General features: G+C 33.4%; 1 protein-coding gene across 5 annotated transcripts in view; it reads right to left on the reverse strand.

Moving 5' to 3' along the window:
* Nucleotides 1-268: 268 nt before the first annotated feature.
* pnut (septin 7-like protein pnut) overlaps nucleotides 269-19,595 on the reverse strand; it is a 36,076-nt gene continuing 16,749 nt past the window's right edge. For 4 of the 5 annotated variants that reach the window (XM_068770060.1, XM_068770058.1, XM_068770056.1 and 1 more), the window contains exons 2-11: nucleotides 11,930-12,238; nucleotides 10,342-10,501; nucleotides 9,622-9,832; nucleotides 8,698-8,953; nucleotides 8,043-8,238; nucleotides 6,691-6,859; nucleotides 4,264-4,342; nucleotides 3,455-3,675; nucleotides 2,556-2,596; nucleotides 269-1,631 (exon numbers count right to left, since the gene is read on the reverse strand). In XM_068770060.1, the coding sequence (XP_068626161.1) occupies nucleotides 1,591-1,631; nucleotides 2,556-2,596; nucleotides 3,455-3,675; nucleotides 4,264-4,342; nucleotides 6,691-6,859; nucleotides 8,043-8,238; nucleotides 8,698-8,953; nucleotides 9,622-9,832; nucleotides 10,342-10,501; nucleotides 11,930-12,238 (1,683 nt within the window). In that variant the 3' untranslated portion in view covers nucleotides 269-1,590. Of the gene's footprint in view, nucleotides 1,632-2,555; nucleotides 2,597-3,454; nucleotides 3,676-4,263; nucleotides 4,343-6,690; nucleotides 6,860-8,042; nucleotides 8,239-8,697; nucleotides 8,954-9,621; nucleotides 9,833-10,341; nucleotides 10,502-11,929; nucleotides 12,239-14,887; nucleotides 14,975-19,595 lie in introns of those variants that run through there. The other variant, XM_068770059.1, reaches the window with a different exon arrangement.

Raw genomic sequence — 19,595 nt, forward strand, 5'->3', positions numbered from 1 at the left:
AATATAATAATTATTATTCAGGGATTACCCTAACAAAACTTATCTTGGGGAAATCTCCTATGATGCGACGGTAACTGTTCAAGGCAGATAGATTAGAGTTTATTCGGATAATTTTGTCCTGCTAACAATATTTTTTTCAAATTCTCAATTTTTCAATTTTCATAACAACTTTTAGATATTAAATATATTTCCTTTGAGGTTACTCTCACAAAAAAGCCCTTTTCCAGTTTCCGTAACACCTGTGAGTTGATAATAAAACAACTATAAATTCCTATATATTACGTATTTATTTATATTTATTCAAAGGTACAATATATTACATCGTCAAAACTTCATTACGCTCCAACATACGTCATATCCTTTGTAATGACTAAGCAAACGAATTGTATGGTAAAACGACACGAGGCCGTACATCGAAACGAAAACAGTTCTTACATTCTAAATTTAAAAACTTTTCAACGGTAGTCAATACTGTAATGAGAATTAATGAACAAATTTAAATACGGTATGCAGATTAAACAAGGATTATGCATTTCATAAATTACGTCCCATTGAATAACATGTTTAATAAAGATTCGAGCAATCGAAAGATCACAAGAAAATATTTACACATATAAATCTTAATAATCGTGTATACAATAAAGTATATAGTTTAAAAACAAACATGGTATATATACTATATTCTTCCAAGGATATGAGGTCCGTTGCTCCTTCATAATGTTTACAAAATATTACGACACTGAAGCAACAATACCATATTTCTTGCCAAGCGATCCATTTCGATTACCTTCCTTACAAATACAATGCAACGCTAACATCTAGCTAGAGCCTATCTCACAGCTGAACTATGAGCTTGCCTTAATATCACTAAGCACGATGTACCGGAATCAATGTCGAACTCCAATCTTAGGTATTTATTTGCACCGACCGAGCGGAAAAACCGCATCACAATAGTAAAAAAGTCAAATCGACATTCCAATTTAGAAATCGTGTAAGTAATACCTTAATGCAAAATTTACTTGAGAATCTACAATGAAGTAAAGTCTAGTATCACGAAACCGATAGTTCAAACCTCTAGCATCATTAAAATTTAACTTGCCCTATTCATAAGAAATTTCAAAAGTGCCCTAGTTTATTATTTCAAACGTACATTGAGCGGGTCGACATCGTTAGCTGTTTACAGAGTTATCGCTGGCGGCATTTAGGCTGACGACCGCGACCGCATACCTCACACATAGCCGTTAGCTGACTATGATTATAAGCTACTTTGGCAACGTTATGGACGTTTACGTCTGTTCGTAATAAAACTTGCGATTTTTGCATAAAAATTGTGCTGTCCGTTTGCTGTTGGCTGTCACACAAAACTTGCATTTTTTTTAAAAAAAAATATCTTTTAAAATTAGGCCAAACTTACAAAATAAATGCGTCATGGAAAATGTCTTACAATTAAATACAAAAGATTAACTGAACACTGCTTAAAATGTTTATTATTAGCATGTCTTATAACATTCCTGTAGTCTTTGATATCGTTGTTCAAATACATTACAGTTGATTGTATACGCAGCTAACTTGTGCGGTGCGCGCGTTGCACTACAAAACTATTCCTGTTGCGACACTCTTAAAAGACCAATCTGAAAACCGGATAAGCAATTCATAGTTTTGGAAGATCTTTAAATTAAATGTAATTTATTAATACACAATAACGCACAACTAATTATTTAAGAATACATTTTAAAAATCACCTAGGAGTGACATATTTATCTCTTAAAAATTGATGGAAACTATTTATAAACACAAAAGAAATATTGTAAATATATCAATATTCACAGACAAATGCAATTAAAGCCCATACTAAGATCGCAATAGTTCAAGTGAACTAATTAATATTAATTCTTACATTTGTAAGACTGATTTAATTCTGCACTTCTAACAACATAGAAGAGTTCCATCACTTCTTAAAATACACACACAACTTTAAAATAAGCGTGTACCAAACAAATATGTACATAGTAGAACAGATCCCATTGATTAGTAACAGGTTTTCCCAAAGTAAGCACAATTTCATGTAAAATGTTTAAAGTGACATAAACGTGAAATGTTGCCCAAATTACATTGAATTTACCATAGCATATACTTAGTAAACGGAGTAATGAAGTATTATGACAATCATATCTATTCTGATAATGGCACAATAATCAAAATAACTTTAGACAATAGATAACAATCAATCTCTTAAAATCTCAGTGAGCTAACATGGAAACATTACAGTTTAGGAAGGTATATTTGATAACAAGTTAGTGAAAAGCGATATGTAAGGGGTTAAGAATACAAATCATATGAAACACCGGCATTACGTCAAGAATAAACTACGACTCACGTCATTACATCTGAGGATGCCAAAGGAATACACTATGTAAATGTGATTAGAAGAAAGTATGTAAGTATTATTTTGAAACGCCTGACTCGCACCGCTCCTGCGGCTAGAGGTTAGTCACACGTGTGTTACGTACGGTGGGTGTGAGGCCGACGCTATAAGTCGCAGGCCTAGAACAAACCTTTCTTTTTTTTATCCTTCTTATCCTTTCCGTCCACCGTCCTGGAAGGAAAACAAAAATTTTTATGTTACCCTTTTAACCGCCTTTAAAGTAACTAAAACTTCTAGTCGAATTTACACATATACCCTTTTGGACTGCGTATGTATGCATTGAGTTCACTCGTTTTTTTTCATTGCTTGTTATTGATGTCACATGTCTATATTTTCTTAGTTGTTACTAAACATGATATGCAGGATGATATTAAATACAAAGCTTATAAATATAAAGCTTGTATGCTACACTATTTCCAATCATTCTGTATAAAGTGATTAGTCTGAAATATATTGATTTAATTTGTTCATTGAAACGCGACCAGCCAATGACTTCTTGAAGTACAAAGTCTGCAGGGACAAATAATAGCCAATAGTTAATTTTCGTCTTTCATTCCATAGACTCATAACCAATAGTTAATTTTCGTCTTTCATTCCATAGACTCATCATGTGAAATACATAACAATGTATTGTGGGAATCGAGCCTGTAACCTACAATCGCAACTATCAGTCTACTCTACCACTGAGCTACCACTAATTAATTTTAATATGTAGTATTCTAAGAAGCTTTTTTCTACTATATTATCATTACGTTATTTAATACTTCTGTCAGAATTCACATTAAATTTTTAAGTATTTCGGTACAATAATTAAAAATTGACGTTTTTAAATTAAAGTAAAAATTTTAAAGTAAAAATTGAAGTAAAAGTTACTAGATTAAAATATTATGTTGTCATGAAAAATACGAATAACTTAGTCTAGATTCAATAATGACAGTGATTTTGTGGAAAACGGACAGAGAAATATCAATTTGTCTTGATTTCTTTGTCCATGATGTAATGTAGGGGGTGTTGTTAAAAATAACTTACTCCTTGCTGTTGGCCTCGAGCGAGCGGCGACGTAGTTCGTCGAGAGAAAGACCGGTGTCGCGCTCCCAAGCGGCGCGCTCCGCTTGCAGAGCCCGCTGTCGCTCCTCCAGCTCGCGCGCTTGCGCCTCGAGCGCGCGCCGCGTCGCCTCGTGCCGCCGAGCAAGCTCCGCCTCGGACTCCTTCAACTTGGCTCGCTTTTCACGTACTTTCATCTCGAACACCTAGAAGTTCACATAGACACTGAAATATCTTGACGAATAAAATAATAAAAGTTATAAATAAATTCAATTTATCTAGGCCTTCCTATTCAAATCGCTGACGTAGCTCGAAAAAGGAGGCCTAAAAGGTTCTCTACTGGCGACCGGGAGTAGGCGCGGTGGCTAGGCCCTCCACTATGTAGAATGCCATGTCGGCAGTTTTAGTCAAGGGCATTTTTCGATCTATTTAGATGATATTTTAAATTTTCATTTGAGAACGGCTCCTAGCTGGAAAGGGCGAATCGGTCACAGGAAAGCAGGGGTTGCGGAACATCAGTAATTACTAATACTAGTATTTAGTGATCATCCTTGTGAGAGATAAAAGAAAATTTTAAAAACTTAATACTGCCTTTGGAAACGCAACTAAGAAGTTGTATCACGAAGAGATGTAGAAATTGACTTATAAACATAAGCTTCTACCAAGAGACAATTTAGTAAAAATTACACAATAATGAAACATCATACTGTTATTGGAAATGTAGATAATAGAGAGGGTAGCTACAAATCTATACTTTGGTTGCGAAAAGTATTTGTATATTATTTATATTTTACCTGTTCCATTTCGCTTTCCATTTTTTTCATTTTAAGATCGTGCTCTCGTTTCTCCTCTTCCATCTGAGCTAGAGGATTCCTGCGAACAATTTTATTGATTTTAAAATAATTTAAGCATGTATTTTATAAGATATTTGTTAAAAATACTCACATGCAGAGTCAATGGATGTAATAATATATTGATTTAAATACACTGTACAAATTTTGTAGTAAATATTTTGTTAATATTACACACATGAATGAATTTGTATATTTCATTAAATAAAATTATTCCTTTTCTAAAAAAAACACAATGTGTATAAATATTAATATCAATTATTATAGATATTTATTACTACTGAGGATGGATAGAGATAATCTATCTATCCTTAGCAGTAATTCTCTATAATCAACATGCCTATGATACATAAAGGGCAGATAAAAAAATTACTCAATATCAAACAATAAGTAGAGAAATAATTTTATATCTTCTCATGTATATTAATGATAAATCAGAAAAAAGGCTATATGCATTCTAGGGAAAACTCATATTTGTAAGTGGTTTTTTAAGTTACTTTAATAATTAATTTAATAATCCCTTTATTAAAGACACATGCTATATACTATATTTTTAACATCATATTGTGATATTTAAATATATACATTTAAACAATAAAAGATTTAGATACTAGGTTACGCGCTAAACATTAACATCGGCCGTGATTTTATTTCAATTGCGTGCATAATCCACTAACTGGACAACATACCAAGCTGTATCTATACATTAAATTTTAATGAATCAGAATTTAATTATAAATAATCTACATATGAATTTAGATAAAAGAACACTGAAAAAAAAGAAAGCAGAAAACATTGAACACCCCGTGCTGTCGTATGAAAATTAGTGATTTAATGTAAAAAGCACACGGTTTTGTGTGCTATGAACTTACCAAACGGTCATGAAACTGTTCATCAGTCCTTGCGGGCACAAACTGAACACCAACACAACCATTGTTAAGGTACAACACGTGGAGTGAGCAAACGTACACGCGCCTTGCAGTGACATTAAATATACACGTTTTTATTCAATACAATTTACCATTAAAATTCCTGACAGGTTTCACTTGTTAAAACATGTATCGTATTAAATCATGCCATATAAAATGATACTCTAAACAATATCAAAATATCAAAAAAATGGACTATCATTGAAGCTTTCAAAAAAAAAGTAAACAATGTTACTAGAAAAGGTAGATCAAGAACAATTGAAATATTTGAATTGATATAATGATTGATTTGTATGTATAAAATTTGTGTGCATTTACGCGGCGTAAGAGTGAAAGGAATGTAAATAGCTTAAAACGATACAATCCAATACAAATAATAACGGCGTATCCGCAACTAGACACATACAGCCGGGGGGTCAAGACATTAATTATTCAGTTCATGAACATCCCATAATAGAGGCGTCCGGTACGAAACGTATTTTTATTTTTGCATACCGTACGGACAATGCCATATCAAATATAAGAATGTTTTTAGCTACAGACTTAATTCGAAAAGTAGTCCAGGTCTACGGGAGACTTAAAGAGGGATCTATGTTGGAGTGACACAATGGGGTTCCCAAAAAATAAGAGTGAAGATCTAAAATATTGGCCTGACTTCACCTATCAATACAGGCAGATCATTATTATATTATACATATTTAAAGAAGCTTAACGACTTAGTTACTTGTAAAAACTTGCGTATTCCATTTCCACATTTAGTACATATCTTCTAATAATATTTAATGCCGCTGCAGACGTGTATACGTTATTTTGGTTAATGACATTAAATCATGAACGTTTAAAACCTAAACGCTTTGTTAACACCACCAAAGGCTCAAAGAACTTTAATATTATTATTTTTAAGACACCATGATAAGAAAATTAATGACAAATAAGTATTATGCAGTAACATGTAGTTTCATTTCTGCATGCTCAAGCACATAACATTCGAATAATAAGGAATGTTGTTGCAACTATAGAAACAAATGAGAAATAAAAATTAAATCTGGTAGCTCAACACTGCGACAGTAAGTAAAGTCATTGACCGCGTCAAAGGTGACCAGACATGCAGGAATGAAATTACATCGACTCTGAAATTATCTCGATTTTTAAAAGTACGCAATTAATTATAATTATTTTGTCGCAATAAAAGTCTGGCCATCTTAAAAGCGGTGACGGCAGTAAGATATTCAAAACAATCGGTAACGTACGCAACCACGTCTATTAAGGTTGTTGATCATGCCTTTTAAATTATTTAATGGAAAACTAATTAATAGTATGTTAGAATGAATTAACTTAGGTTTTATGTAACTTGTTAAGGCATTATGTTAGAATTGCAGATTCATAACAGAATAGGTGGAACACACAAAATTGTAAACTATATGTATGGACTTATTCTTACTTGTTGGAATTAATCCTATGTGGTTTGCCATCGTGGGAAAGGCCGGCTAGTTTGCGACATCGGTAGTTTTCGTAGTGAACTGAACTGGTTACGTCTTTTAAATCTTGTAGATGTGTTCGAATTACCATGTTGCGCAGGGCGAGGAAATCACAATGTTCCAAATTTTCGACTGAAAATAAAAGTTTATTAGACTAATTTTATATAAATGGACGAGGCCTAATAACCAAAACTCGAATATCTGTATTTACCTAAACGACATATGTTACCGAGCCCTGGAAAACATTTTTGTATAAAAAAAAATTGGGAACGCTAATAGATGAGTAAGAGGAATAAATACACCATCATTAGTGATTGATACTGACTACTTCTACTTGTACGTAGACTCCGTAAATAATTTAGTAATTAATAACCTATTAGGGCGATCGACATCATCATTATTGCAGCCGTGATGTCTACTGCTGGACTTTGACCACCTCCACAGATTTTTAAAAGAATTGGTGGAAAGCAGCTTGAATCCGTTCACCGACGACTACAACAAGATCTCGCAAAATCTTGTCTACCTGTGTCCTTTACGCTTGCTTATTAGTGGTCACCACTACAGAACCTTAAGAACCCAGCAGCCAACTGTCTATACACTGTTGTTACTTTTATTCGTCAAGAAAGTGAAAAAAGATAACTTTAGGCAAAAAGGCATTCAATCATACAATCTCTGGCCATAATATACTATGGTAATGGTTTAGATATGTAATTTTAACACTAAATGTACCAAATGCAGGTCAAATGACCCATTTCAGACTGACATTAAAAATGCATGTATCATGTTATTGATTTAATAACTTTTTCTTACTACTTTTATTAAACTTTAATCTACATTAATTAAACAATTATTTACTTTTTTATTTCCTTTCTAATAACCGTGTTTCTTACAGTCAAACAGAAAACATAAAGTCAGGTCATTTGACCTGCTACTGTAGAAATAAATATTTAGTTTGTTGGTATGATTAGTGTTAAAGACGGATAAAACATACGTTTACCAATGGATGAATATTAAATTAATATAAGATTAAAAAATCCAAAAGAATAAAAAGTGCCTAAGCTTTGACCTCATCCAGTGAACAAATCTTTCTATAGGCAATGTATGGCAATGCTTTTCCATGTCCAGAAAGCTTGCATTGGTTGATTTCAAAAATATTTGTAGAAAGTTTGTGTGCTAAGGAGTACTAAACTAAACTTTCTTCATAGAAGTTAACACACCTTGGGAATGACGTGTTTATCTACAGATGATTATATAATTTCATATTATTGAAAAATCCATACACTATTCAGGTATTTTATTTTATTAAAAAGTTTACCTTCAGCAATGCCCCAAGGATACTTTCGGCCGCGGATCCGCTTGCCTTCAGTCTCAATGACAGTGTTGGCACCCACAACAGCGAAAGGCACTCTCGCGCGTAAAGCCTTAGTCGCTTCCGCACCATCACCCTCCTCGCCGCCGGTCTCCGGGAACTCGTAGATCTTAATCTTATGCTGCGCTATCTCCTTCATTATCTACAAATTTTATTATAATTATTAAATTTTAATAGCAGGTCAACTTTTTAGCATTACATACAAAACGTATTAACACATCTAATCTGCTAAATATTTATAACAGAATGGATTTTCGGAATAAAATTTTGTTTCGAAAAAATCCCTTATAATCCGGAATTTTAAGTTTTCATTTTTCTTAGTTCAGATTAAAACTTTCTTAGTTCAGATTAAGACTAGGTTTAAAACAAACTATACGAAGTCATGTCAACATAACATGCTTCTGAAACTGCTGTACTGCGCCTTATGAAAGCGCAGCGAGCAGGGGGACCGAGAAAAAAGAGCACGACTACTGCAGCCGCGAGCATCGATGGCGAACTGGCGAAACTGGTTGATACTTCCCCCCTCCCGACTAGCCGCGCGCTACGCCGCGATAAGACGCGGCACAGCGATTTCGGTAGCGTTAAAAAACGGAAAACGTACCTGCTCTTTAAAGTCCTTACATTCCTCGGGCGTCATGGTGTCGGCCTTTGCGATGACCGGAATAATGTTAACCTTATCTCCGAGCCGCTGCATGAATTCGACATCGAGGGGCTTCAGGCCGTGTCCGCTGGGTGCGATGAAGTACAAGCAGCAGTGCACCCGAGTATCTGGCGGTGCTGCCTTTCGTGTTACTCGAGATTCCGCGTTCAAAAATTCTTCGTATTTCGATTCCACAAAATCAATAATAGGTTGCCAACTAAAATAAAAAATAGTCAAATGTAAAGATTTGATTTTTTTCATTTAGGGGCTCATTATTCTTAGTCTATTTTATACTGTTAAATCTAGCTAAATCCTAATAAAAAATTCATATGTAAAATTAAAGCATTGACCATAGAACGATTTGTTTATTAATCTATTTATGTTATGTTTAGTATTGTTTCATGTTTTTAATTCGAACATTTATATACTTTTTTTATATTGTAAGAATTTTTTGAAGTACCTAGCAAACATTGCTTTGTTATCGAGGTTATATTGCTTTAATATCTAGAGAGAAAATAATGATAAAATGGGGAAGCAAAATCATATAGTCACACCACAGTTTATCATGAATTATTTACTACTTTAAGGTTAATAAAAACTTATGGTTAAAATAAACTGATGCCATTAGGGATCCAATTTTTGTTTTATCTGTGTTAAACATTAAACCTTAATTCGAATAAAAAAAAACATTGTATAGACCTCATGCATCCTCTCCTCCCCCCCCCCCCCATATACCGTAAAAATTAAAGACTAAAATGTTTTTTTTAAATAAAAACATTTAACAAAAAATTCGAAAATATGTCACTATTACTTTATCTGAAATGGTTTCAGAACAACACCATACTTTTTTAACGATCTGCGATATTATTACTTGTATAATCTCACCAATTGCTATTGTCTACGGCATCACCGAATCCAGGCGTGTCAACGATCGTAAGAGTTAAATTAACTCCGTTTTCTTTCAATATAACGACACTCGTCTCGACTCCTACGGTTTTCTTCACACGCAACGAAGGGCCTGGGTGTTTGTCTCTATCGTAGACTTCCGTTAAAAACAACGAGTTTATTAACGTCGATTTACCCAGACCTGTCTCACCTGTAAACGAGTTAAAACAAGTTTTACACACAAGTTCATGACTCCAGAGATTTCCATATTAACTAATGTTAATAAAAAGCAAATATTCTGGAGTTTTATTTGCTCTATGCTTAAATGCGCCGGTTATTAGCAACCGGTTCTATTGGAAATATCTATGAAAGCCCATGTCCAGCATTGGACTTCTTACGGCTTAAATGGTGATGTAGATTACTGACGAAATATTAGACAGTAGCTATTGGTTTTCCATATAAATATAATTAATTATAAACAGAAAGATGCAAATAGATGTTGTTTACAAAGTCCTATTTATTTTTAATGTAAATTATTTTATAAAAAAGCATGTTTTGCAAAAACAGTGAAAATATATAACAAAAAAATATACAACGCATTTATCTAAAGAATCTGTACAAGATCTTACCTATACAAACGATTAATATACAATTTCTTTCCTTCCTTGTTTACATAACGAGCAAAGCTGGAAAGTTGCGAAAAACTACAATTTTACTTACCGACAACCATAAGTGTAAACTCAAATCCTTTCTTTACCGCTTTTCTGTACACCTGGTTAGGTAAGTTTGCAAAGCCCACATATCCATCTAATTCTTTGGTCTTTGGTTTTTCTATTTTAGGCAACTCCGGTTTAGGAGCAACAGGCGGATGATCGACTTTCTGAAAAACAACGTGGATACCTATTAATAAAATTATTCTAAATTATAAGGCTTACAAACAAAATCTAAAATATTTGGATAAGTACTATACAAACTGATAACTTTCATGGAATTGATCGTGCTGCTAAGATTGTGATCGTAATTAATGGGTGACGAATGTCATGAAAATTTCAAATCATTACGGTGTTATTATTTAAAATGAAAATTTTACACATCAGAATTTTCATTAGTTAATTTTTCTCTAGGCTTATTTCACTTATGAGTTAAGTAAATTATTAATAAAAATTAAAAATATACCTACGTATATACGTTCTATGTATCCATGCTTTGATTGTAAAAAAAAATTCATTACTTTATAAGGCTGAAAATATTGAGAAGAATATCTCATATAGGTTAACAATAATCCTATCAAAAGTCAAATAGAGATTAAACCAGCAATGCCAAAACGCATGGACAGAAAATAAGCCTTTAAGTTACTGCTACTGCTCATACATATGTTTGTGCATTTCAGGATTTTTAAGCCAATTGAAGCAATTGATGTTTATTTAAACTGCATTCATACGCATCAGTTGTGATGATGCAAACGAATTCATCAATTGAAACGAAAATAAAATAATAAATATATGAAATATCACTCTAATATCACTGTTTTACTTTAAACTCACATTAATAAAACTTCTATTTTAGTAGTAAGTAAATGTAAATTGGCAGTAATATATAAAAAAAAAGAAAATAAAACGCGTAATTATAAGCGCATATAAGTGAAAAAAAATTGAAGCATGGCGTCGAGTAAAACTTAATGTGTGGTAATGGTCACTGTCCCGTTTAGTATTATAATCTAGATTAAAAAGTATTTTTGCAAATCCGTAGGAAATAATTTTCAGACATTAATATTATATCAACTGAACAGAGAGCATTTGCGTTTACCTTTTGCCTATAGGAGGGGTGGGCAACCTTTAGAGTCGAAAGAGTCAAAAATTACAATTTCATAATTTTTAATCCTAATAATAAGAAAAGATTAAAAAAATTACTAGTTATATATTAAACATCTATTTATTCATTCATATACCTAAATATACGATTAAATAGTAGTGTTTTTCACAAGTTACATTATATATATAGAAATCATTAATCACTGTGACCATTTTTCGAAAATTTGGATAAAATTAGCTTATAATTTGCGTTAACTTTAAAACACGACTCTAAATTTTTATTTGTCATCTGGCTTCTTACTTTACTTCTAATAATATTCATGCAAGAGAACGCTTGTTTATTATCAGATTTTATAATATTTGCGCGTAGAACTGAAAAGCTGCAGCTTCACCTCTAAAGAGGCGCATGTGAGTCAAGAGCTATAGGTTGCCGACCACTGACCTATGGTGAATAATGATTTGATTTACAATTACATTTGATAATAGCATAAGTGAACCTTGATATTTTCTGTATTCCTGAGTGCCGTGGGAGCGGTGGGCGGCGCTGTAGTCGGTACAGGCGGAGCTGGCATCTGAGGTGGTGCAATCTTGCCGGTGTCGATCGACGCACTGCTGGCGATCTTAATGCCATTCGGCTCGTGGTGGTTGCTCTCGTGAGGATCGGGCAGCGTCGCGGAGCGCTTGGCCAGCGCGTCTTTGAGCGCAGACGGAGCGACCGGAGGCGCAGGAGGAGCGCCACTCGGCAGTCCCGTTGCACTGCCGCTCACCGACTCGGACTTGAAGAACAACTCCCGTTTACTCTGTAACTGCAATAAAATATAAATTTATTTTAAGAGCTATTACGATTTTAAATAATTTGATACTCGGGCAATTCTTGTCGCAGTCTTCCGGCTCTGTTATTGCTCTCGGTTAAAGCATGGCTCACTTTGCTAACTTATATAACATCAACTTAATAAAGATGAAAATAATAAGTAGATTTTTTCATTATTTTTTATATTCACCGGTAGCAACGCGTACCAACTTGGCTGGACTGACTTACTGGGAGACACCAGGTCCTCAAAATTTGCTTTAAATCCCCAATGGTCTCACATTAGAATCATCGGTCACCATTTTTCTATCGTTTCTTATCATCACTTCACCTATAGGACCTATATCCGCAGCAGCGAACGCACGTTATGAATTGAGGTCTTATATATTTAATGGAATCAGGCGTTACCTCGCGGAAGTCCATCCTAAGTAGGAAAAGGACCAATATTTAGCCACTTCACTTTAGGAAGTGGCTAAATGGAGGTCTTATGTTATGTTCACTTCCTATTGTTTATGATACAAGAATCCAAAAGTAACAAATAACTTAAAAGTACCTAAAAGAGCCTAAGCGTAGTGAATTTAAGCTGCCATACGGGATCTGATATTTTCGCATTAATTACTCTGCAAAATTTATCTAAAAACTAAAGCTTTTACCTTGGTTTTTTAGTTAGTTAAACCAGAAAGTAAGTTTGCAACTCAGATAATGTAATTGGTGTCTACAATTTCTTTAATATAAATGACGTAATGGATAACAGAAACAGGTGCCATCATCATGTCAGCCGACAGACATCCACTGCAAGGCACAGGCCTGCCGCAAAGATCTCCAAGATGCCAGATCACACGCCTTCAGCGACTTCCAAGGAAATGTTAAAATTACTAAATAAAATCATGTGTTAGTTTACCATGTGGTGAAATAAATCTATAGGCAACATTTAAGCGCGACAATAATATGACTTGTTACAGACCGACATGACAATGGTCTGAATAATCGAGACTTGATATAAGTAGTCATAAACAGTACGAGTAATAAATAATTGCACCGGCGCGAGGTGGTGGCGCTTGTCTATACGCGCTCCGTCAAGTCGGTCTAGCCGGCTCCGCGCTGCCGTCTATGACTCATCGACACCAAGGCGACTGTGTAATACTATAGCTATCTGTGTCAACATTCGAGAGGTTTACCCACTTGATGATTAAGCTTAGAACGTAGCGTTATTATGTCGACATGTATTGCTATTTGATAAAAAAAAACCGGCATTAAAAGTTCGTATTTTAAAATTCGGGCAATATCCTGATATTTTAAAATGTTAAAATTACGAGCCGACTCTTTCTATAATAATTGAAAGAAGTAAAAGCGAAAGCGCCTTATAAGCAGTCCCACGAACAGCCGCTTTACAATAGGAGCAACAAGAACCGCGAAAGCGGTGATTCACGCGGAACTCTTTACAGTATACTTGAATTACATGCGACGCACACCTCCGCAGCGGCGAGCTGCGATCTGTGTGTGCACGCTGCACGCTGATACAAACATTGCTCATAAGCAATCACGAGCAAATAGCAATTAAACGGATTTGAAGTAGAAGCATTCGCTAGGTTTATTCGAGCGGCTCATCCGAGATGCCGGTGACTGAAAGCCTGCATAATAACACATAGAATACAAATTTATGTTTTTATTTTACAGCAAATGTATTATTTTATTGTGTTTTAGTGTATTAGTATCAAAACTGTTAACGACTATAAAGAATATAATTCCACGAAATATATGAACTTAATGTCATAAAACATTAAATAATTCTAGACCTAAATATATTTTCTTTACACTTTAAGAGTTGCATGAATTTTTATTCAGCCTTCTAAGATATGAAGTCTTAATTAATGTAGTAAGAGAGATCATTTTTGATTATCCATATACGGCTTTAATAATTTCTAACAATTTTTACACTAAAACACGTAGAAATTGGTTTTAATATGAAAATCAAATATATCATGGTTAATATAATCATTCGTCAATTTTAAAATTATTATTATATTATCACTGGACATTCCATAGATCATAGAAGTTAATAAATTCTCATTTCTTAGAAAGATATATTAACATCTAATTAAACCTTTATTCAATGTCACGCTTTGTAGTTAATTCTTTACAGTGCATTGTGAAAAAGACCGACAAACTTTATGTTAATAACACAAGTGGACATATATCCAATAGCCATTTATTTTTTAATGACGAAGTAGGGTAAGCACGGAACGTTTCACTCGAACGACGGTTGCGCCCTCACAGTAATTGCAATATGGACATGCGCCGCATTAGACGCACTCGGACTTCACACTTGACGTTATTGCTGCGGGTCCAGGAATAACTATTAGTCATTGAATACGTATCTTGAATCATTTAGCACTAACGGTACCCTTTGCGAGCCCAGCCAGTCACACACCAATCTTCAGAACAGATTTTGACTATATCCGTTGTTTATTAAAGAGCACGCTTTACTTCGATGTAAACAAAATGAAACCGATACGGTATCGTTAAAGAATTTGTTTGTTTACTATAGCCACATAAAATATTAAACTTTTTTAATGTTAAGAATTTACAGTATATCCAAGATTTATAATATAATGGTCTACGCACGTAATGAACTTGCTAAGCTTACCTTATGATCGACATCAGATTTATTCTTCTCGCGTTTTTTTGTACTGAATCTTTTTTTAATTACATGTAACATTTTAAAACTAAATCTTTTTATTTTATATTTATTATATACTTCTGCACAAAATGAGGAAAATTTACTAACGTTCGGATCATTACGGCGTTCTAAAGGAAACTGAGTAAAATCTGTTTAACCTTCACGGTTATTGACTACTGTTTTGTCCACATTATATTAATAATATTGTTAGATGCGAGTGTAGCCACAATAAACCCGTACACAACCACACACAACATCTGACTAACGCTTCATATTGTTAGGTAATATACTTCATAAACCCTCGCCAATGGCATGACGTTCGATTCTTTAATCATATTTTACGTTTGTTCAAAACGTTACATGTTTATATCTTATCATAGAAATTCACAACTATACTGATAAATTCCATTAAATTTTAACTTTATGATTAAACAGCCTTATCACATGTATTATACCATTGTTTGTATATATTACCATTATTCGTCCACAAAAACATACGTTATTGATAAAATTACAGGATAGTACACCTTAAGAATACGTAATTACATTCTTAAGTCCTGATGAGTTTCCCTCGCCAATTCTCAGATCTGAGGCATTTATCATCCGAACAGGCGACAGATTCAACTTAACGTCAATAAAATTAATAGAATCCATCTTATATAACATTAAGAATTTCTTTTATTTTGAATTTCTTTACCATGTTCCTGCGTTTAATCTCTGGACAATGTTCGCGATATACCTATTGATATAATAGTAATTGTTGAGATCAAGCCTTTGTTAGTTTACATACATCGATATATAAACTAAAAGCTGTTTATAATGGATTTTATAAACAGTAAATGGCCTCCCCCCCCCTCTCATTCTCTTCTTCTCTTATATGTAATTATCAGCTAGTTTTAGTTTTTTTTAATAAAAAAAATTTTACATACAATAAATAAATCAGACTCCCTTTTCCCAAATTTCCAACAGTTAAGTACGCTTTCTTTGAAAATAAACGTTAAAAAATAGATTGATTTTTTGTTACCTCTATATTTGTTAATTTTCTTTTAGTATTCACAAATAACATTGTTATTACAAAGTTTTATATTGACTTTTGAAACATTTTTTAGTAAAATATCATTGTGAAACGTTAAAAGAAAAACATACAGTTAAGTAAGATCAAAATATTTACTTAATAGGATAGCAGTCTTTACACTACGGGTTACGTAACGACAATGTAGTTAGTTACGGTTATGACGATGAACAGAGGATGTGAATAATTTTTCACTGCTCATCACATCCTCTATCCTGGAAGTTGAATTTACTATTGCACATTGCTCCACCTGGACGACACACTATATATAGCTAAATATAAAATTTCTTTGGTTTCTGATCGTCGCACATTTTATTTAAAAAAAGCAAAGAAAAAATTCAATTTTTCAACAAGAAATACCACGACTCGGAATTTCGGAAAGCAGTCACTTTATTAAAGAAGTTTAAGAAATTGATGCGCAGGATGCGAGCAGCTCAAGACAGGTAATTGTGATGATTTTTAAGGAATTCCTATGCTTTGCAATCGGCGTCTATCTTTCTACACGATAAATGATGGCAATAAAAACCAGATTGAGCTTGTGCTCTTCTAGATGAAGGCGCGTGTAATAGGAGTTCCATGACGGTTCCTACCTTTACTTTAAGTTTCTGTAGATTTGGGCTCTTATGGCTGCCTTCTCTTGACGTAAATGTTAATGGATCTGTATTAACCATCGGCAATGTCCCGTTAATAAAACTAATTTCCTAGAAATCTACGGACAAAAGTATGTTACAACGTATTTTTACATTTATTTTGTAAGACGAATGTGAATTGTACATACAATACGATTATAACTGCCGCAGGCTGGTGTGACACCGCAAAACCAATCTATTCGTATTACATGACAGTAGAGTCTATTGAAATTATCGTAAGTAGAACAAAAAATCCTATATTGAGCTGTTTCGCAGTATATAACATCCTGCATACAGCAATTACTTACGAATATTGCAACGATATTTTGAAAGCTTAAATAGATTCGTGCAATAATTTGCAGCGAACTCCTAACTAGACCTTTTGTTGAATTTTAAATATTTTGCTTATTTAAAAAAAATCACGCACACAATGATTTCAGAAATTTCTTTACGAAAAGACTTAACGTAATGCCCTCAAATCGTGATTTGATTATACGTATATTTTTCGATTTCTCGTGACGAGATATTATGCCTTTGTTATAACCAGCAACTGCCAATCAATCCTTTACATTTACGTTTAAATAATAACATCTCATATGGCATCTCAAATCTATTGCTATTCTCGGTGTAAAGTTTATTTTAGTCGAGTGAAACAAATAGGTGTCCAAAAGTTAAGAAACTTCACAAGTTTTTCGACGAAACTTCCACATCTAATTATAATTTCTTCATTCAAATTAAAACTTTATAACTAATACAGCGCAACAAAATTATTATGACATAAAAATCATTAACAACCTCGTAGATTAACTTAAAATCAACGGTTAGGTGTAAATCCACCTAATGTTTATACTTTTTAAAAGACGATGTTCACTATATTATTCTATTTCTATCAGATATACATATAAATCAGAATAAAAATAGATTTATTCTATGTAATTCCCATTAAGAGCTGCACCCGGATAGAATTTGGTTCACTCGCGTATCGCTAAAATTAAATCGTGAGCTCAGACACCAAACTGGCGGCTTAATATTATTAAATTGTATATGCGTCAACTGTACAAGTCGCTATTTAATACCAGTGTAAAAACAACTATGTAACCAATACAATGTTTTAATAATACATTAGGTCCCATTGTTTAAACACTCCACGTAATTGTGGCATAACGTATTTCGTACACGCGGCAGACGGAGGGAATAGGAAGCTTTGAAATTTTTAACTGCGCTAGTATTAGCACATTCGTGAAAGTATCCGTTACTTGGCAACCTAATAGCAGCATTTCCTAACCAAACAAACGTTTCTACGGGAAGTAAACATTAACGAGCAACTGCTCGTGCGACTGTAAAGTACGCTCTATAGTACGGGAGACAAGAATGTTTTTCAGTAGAATAGTTGTGGTGTGTATCCACAGGTGTCGATCTGCCACGCATTCATACTTGTGTACATTGCCATGTGAGGTTACGCTTGATCGATTTACTTTGAAAGTTAATAACATTGTGCACACTACGCGTTTCAATGCTTCGGCGAGGGATATTTTTAACCGTATACTATAACAAGGGGGCTCACACAAGCTAATGACATATGTTTATTACTTTATCTTCGTCGGCCTGATCAATGATGAAGGCATGTGTGTTGTGTGTGTTAAATACGTGATGTGTTAACGACACGGACGTTCATATGAAAGAAGACAATGTTCTTTATTCAGTGTATTCTGCTTCTACAGCTCACCTTTGTATGATTCAACAGTAAACCTACAAATATTTTTTAAAAAAAATTAAAGTAGTTATTATAGGGGAAAAAATATTAATAATTAAAAATATTCATAAATTTATATCCTTTGTTTTGTAGAACACAACGTGAAATGAAAAAATATAATTGACAATAAAATAAATTTGTTCATCATAATCATCACTGTTATGTCAGCCGATAGGCGCCCATTGCTAAGCATAGAAAACATGGCTAGAAAAAATTTTATATAGAGGATATTTATTATAAAAATTTAAATGACACTGGTCAGCCTTATAAAAAAACGTAAATCTATACAGATACTACATAAACGAGAGCCTTGTATTTATAATTAGTAAGACAGGGCGGAAAGATATACTCTTGTACATTACTATACATAGCTATTAGTTAATACACAATGCCGAGCCAACGAAAATAAAATAGTAATGTTACACTACTTCTTAGTCGTGACTATAAAATCTCCCGTCAAACTGAAGGCGTAACGAAATACTAGTTTCGTTCCATTAAATTTCACCAGATATCCAAAGATAATGACTGCAATTCAGGTCAATAGTTCATTTAACTTTCTGCATACAATGCGCGTGCCTGTTCACATGCCGTTCCATTTTTTTCAAACCATTGTTTTATACTATTGTCAACTAATTAATTCTTAAGACAAAATTATTGCCTACTTTACATGACTATTATCATTCATTATTATTGGTAGGGAAGACGAAAAATTCCAACAACTATATTCTACCAATGGATGGTTTTTAACAATTTTAAAATTTACAAAATAAACCGAAATAGCGAACATAAATATTAGGTAGGGTTAAATGTTTACAACTATATGATTTTTTTTAATTATTTTTCTATTTATTTTTGTTACATTTCGATTCCATTAAGTAAATGTTCACCAAGACTGAATCTAGCAAAAGAAATTGAGAGATTAAGAAGTTTAAGTTTTATGAACTGTACACAATGCCCGCACAAGATTGATTTAAGCATTTTGATGTCAGACATTTTGACTTTAAAGCTGCAGCAGACATTTTTGAAGTATAGAATGGGAACGGTTTTTAACAGCTGTATGAAATGTACTTACTTAATTTTATGCGATTTTATTGTTTAAAGTTAACGAACCCAGACTCTTTATTTAAAAGATCGCCAAGTGTTGATATCCTCGCATTATTCAATTAAAAATGTCATAGAATTTTTGACCAACAGAATAAGATTTTTTATCATAAGACTACC

Source organism: Battus philenor, unplaced genomic scaffold (genome assembly GCF_028537555.1).
Source record: "Battus philenor isolate CCGP_79_NKW_IND1 unplaced genomic scaffold, ilBatPhil1.0.hap1 SCAF_3, whole genome shotgun sequence".
Lineage (NCBI taxonomy): Eukaryota > Metazoa > Arthropoda > Insecta > Lepidoptera > Papilionidae > Battus > Battus philenor.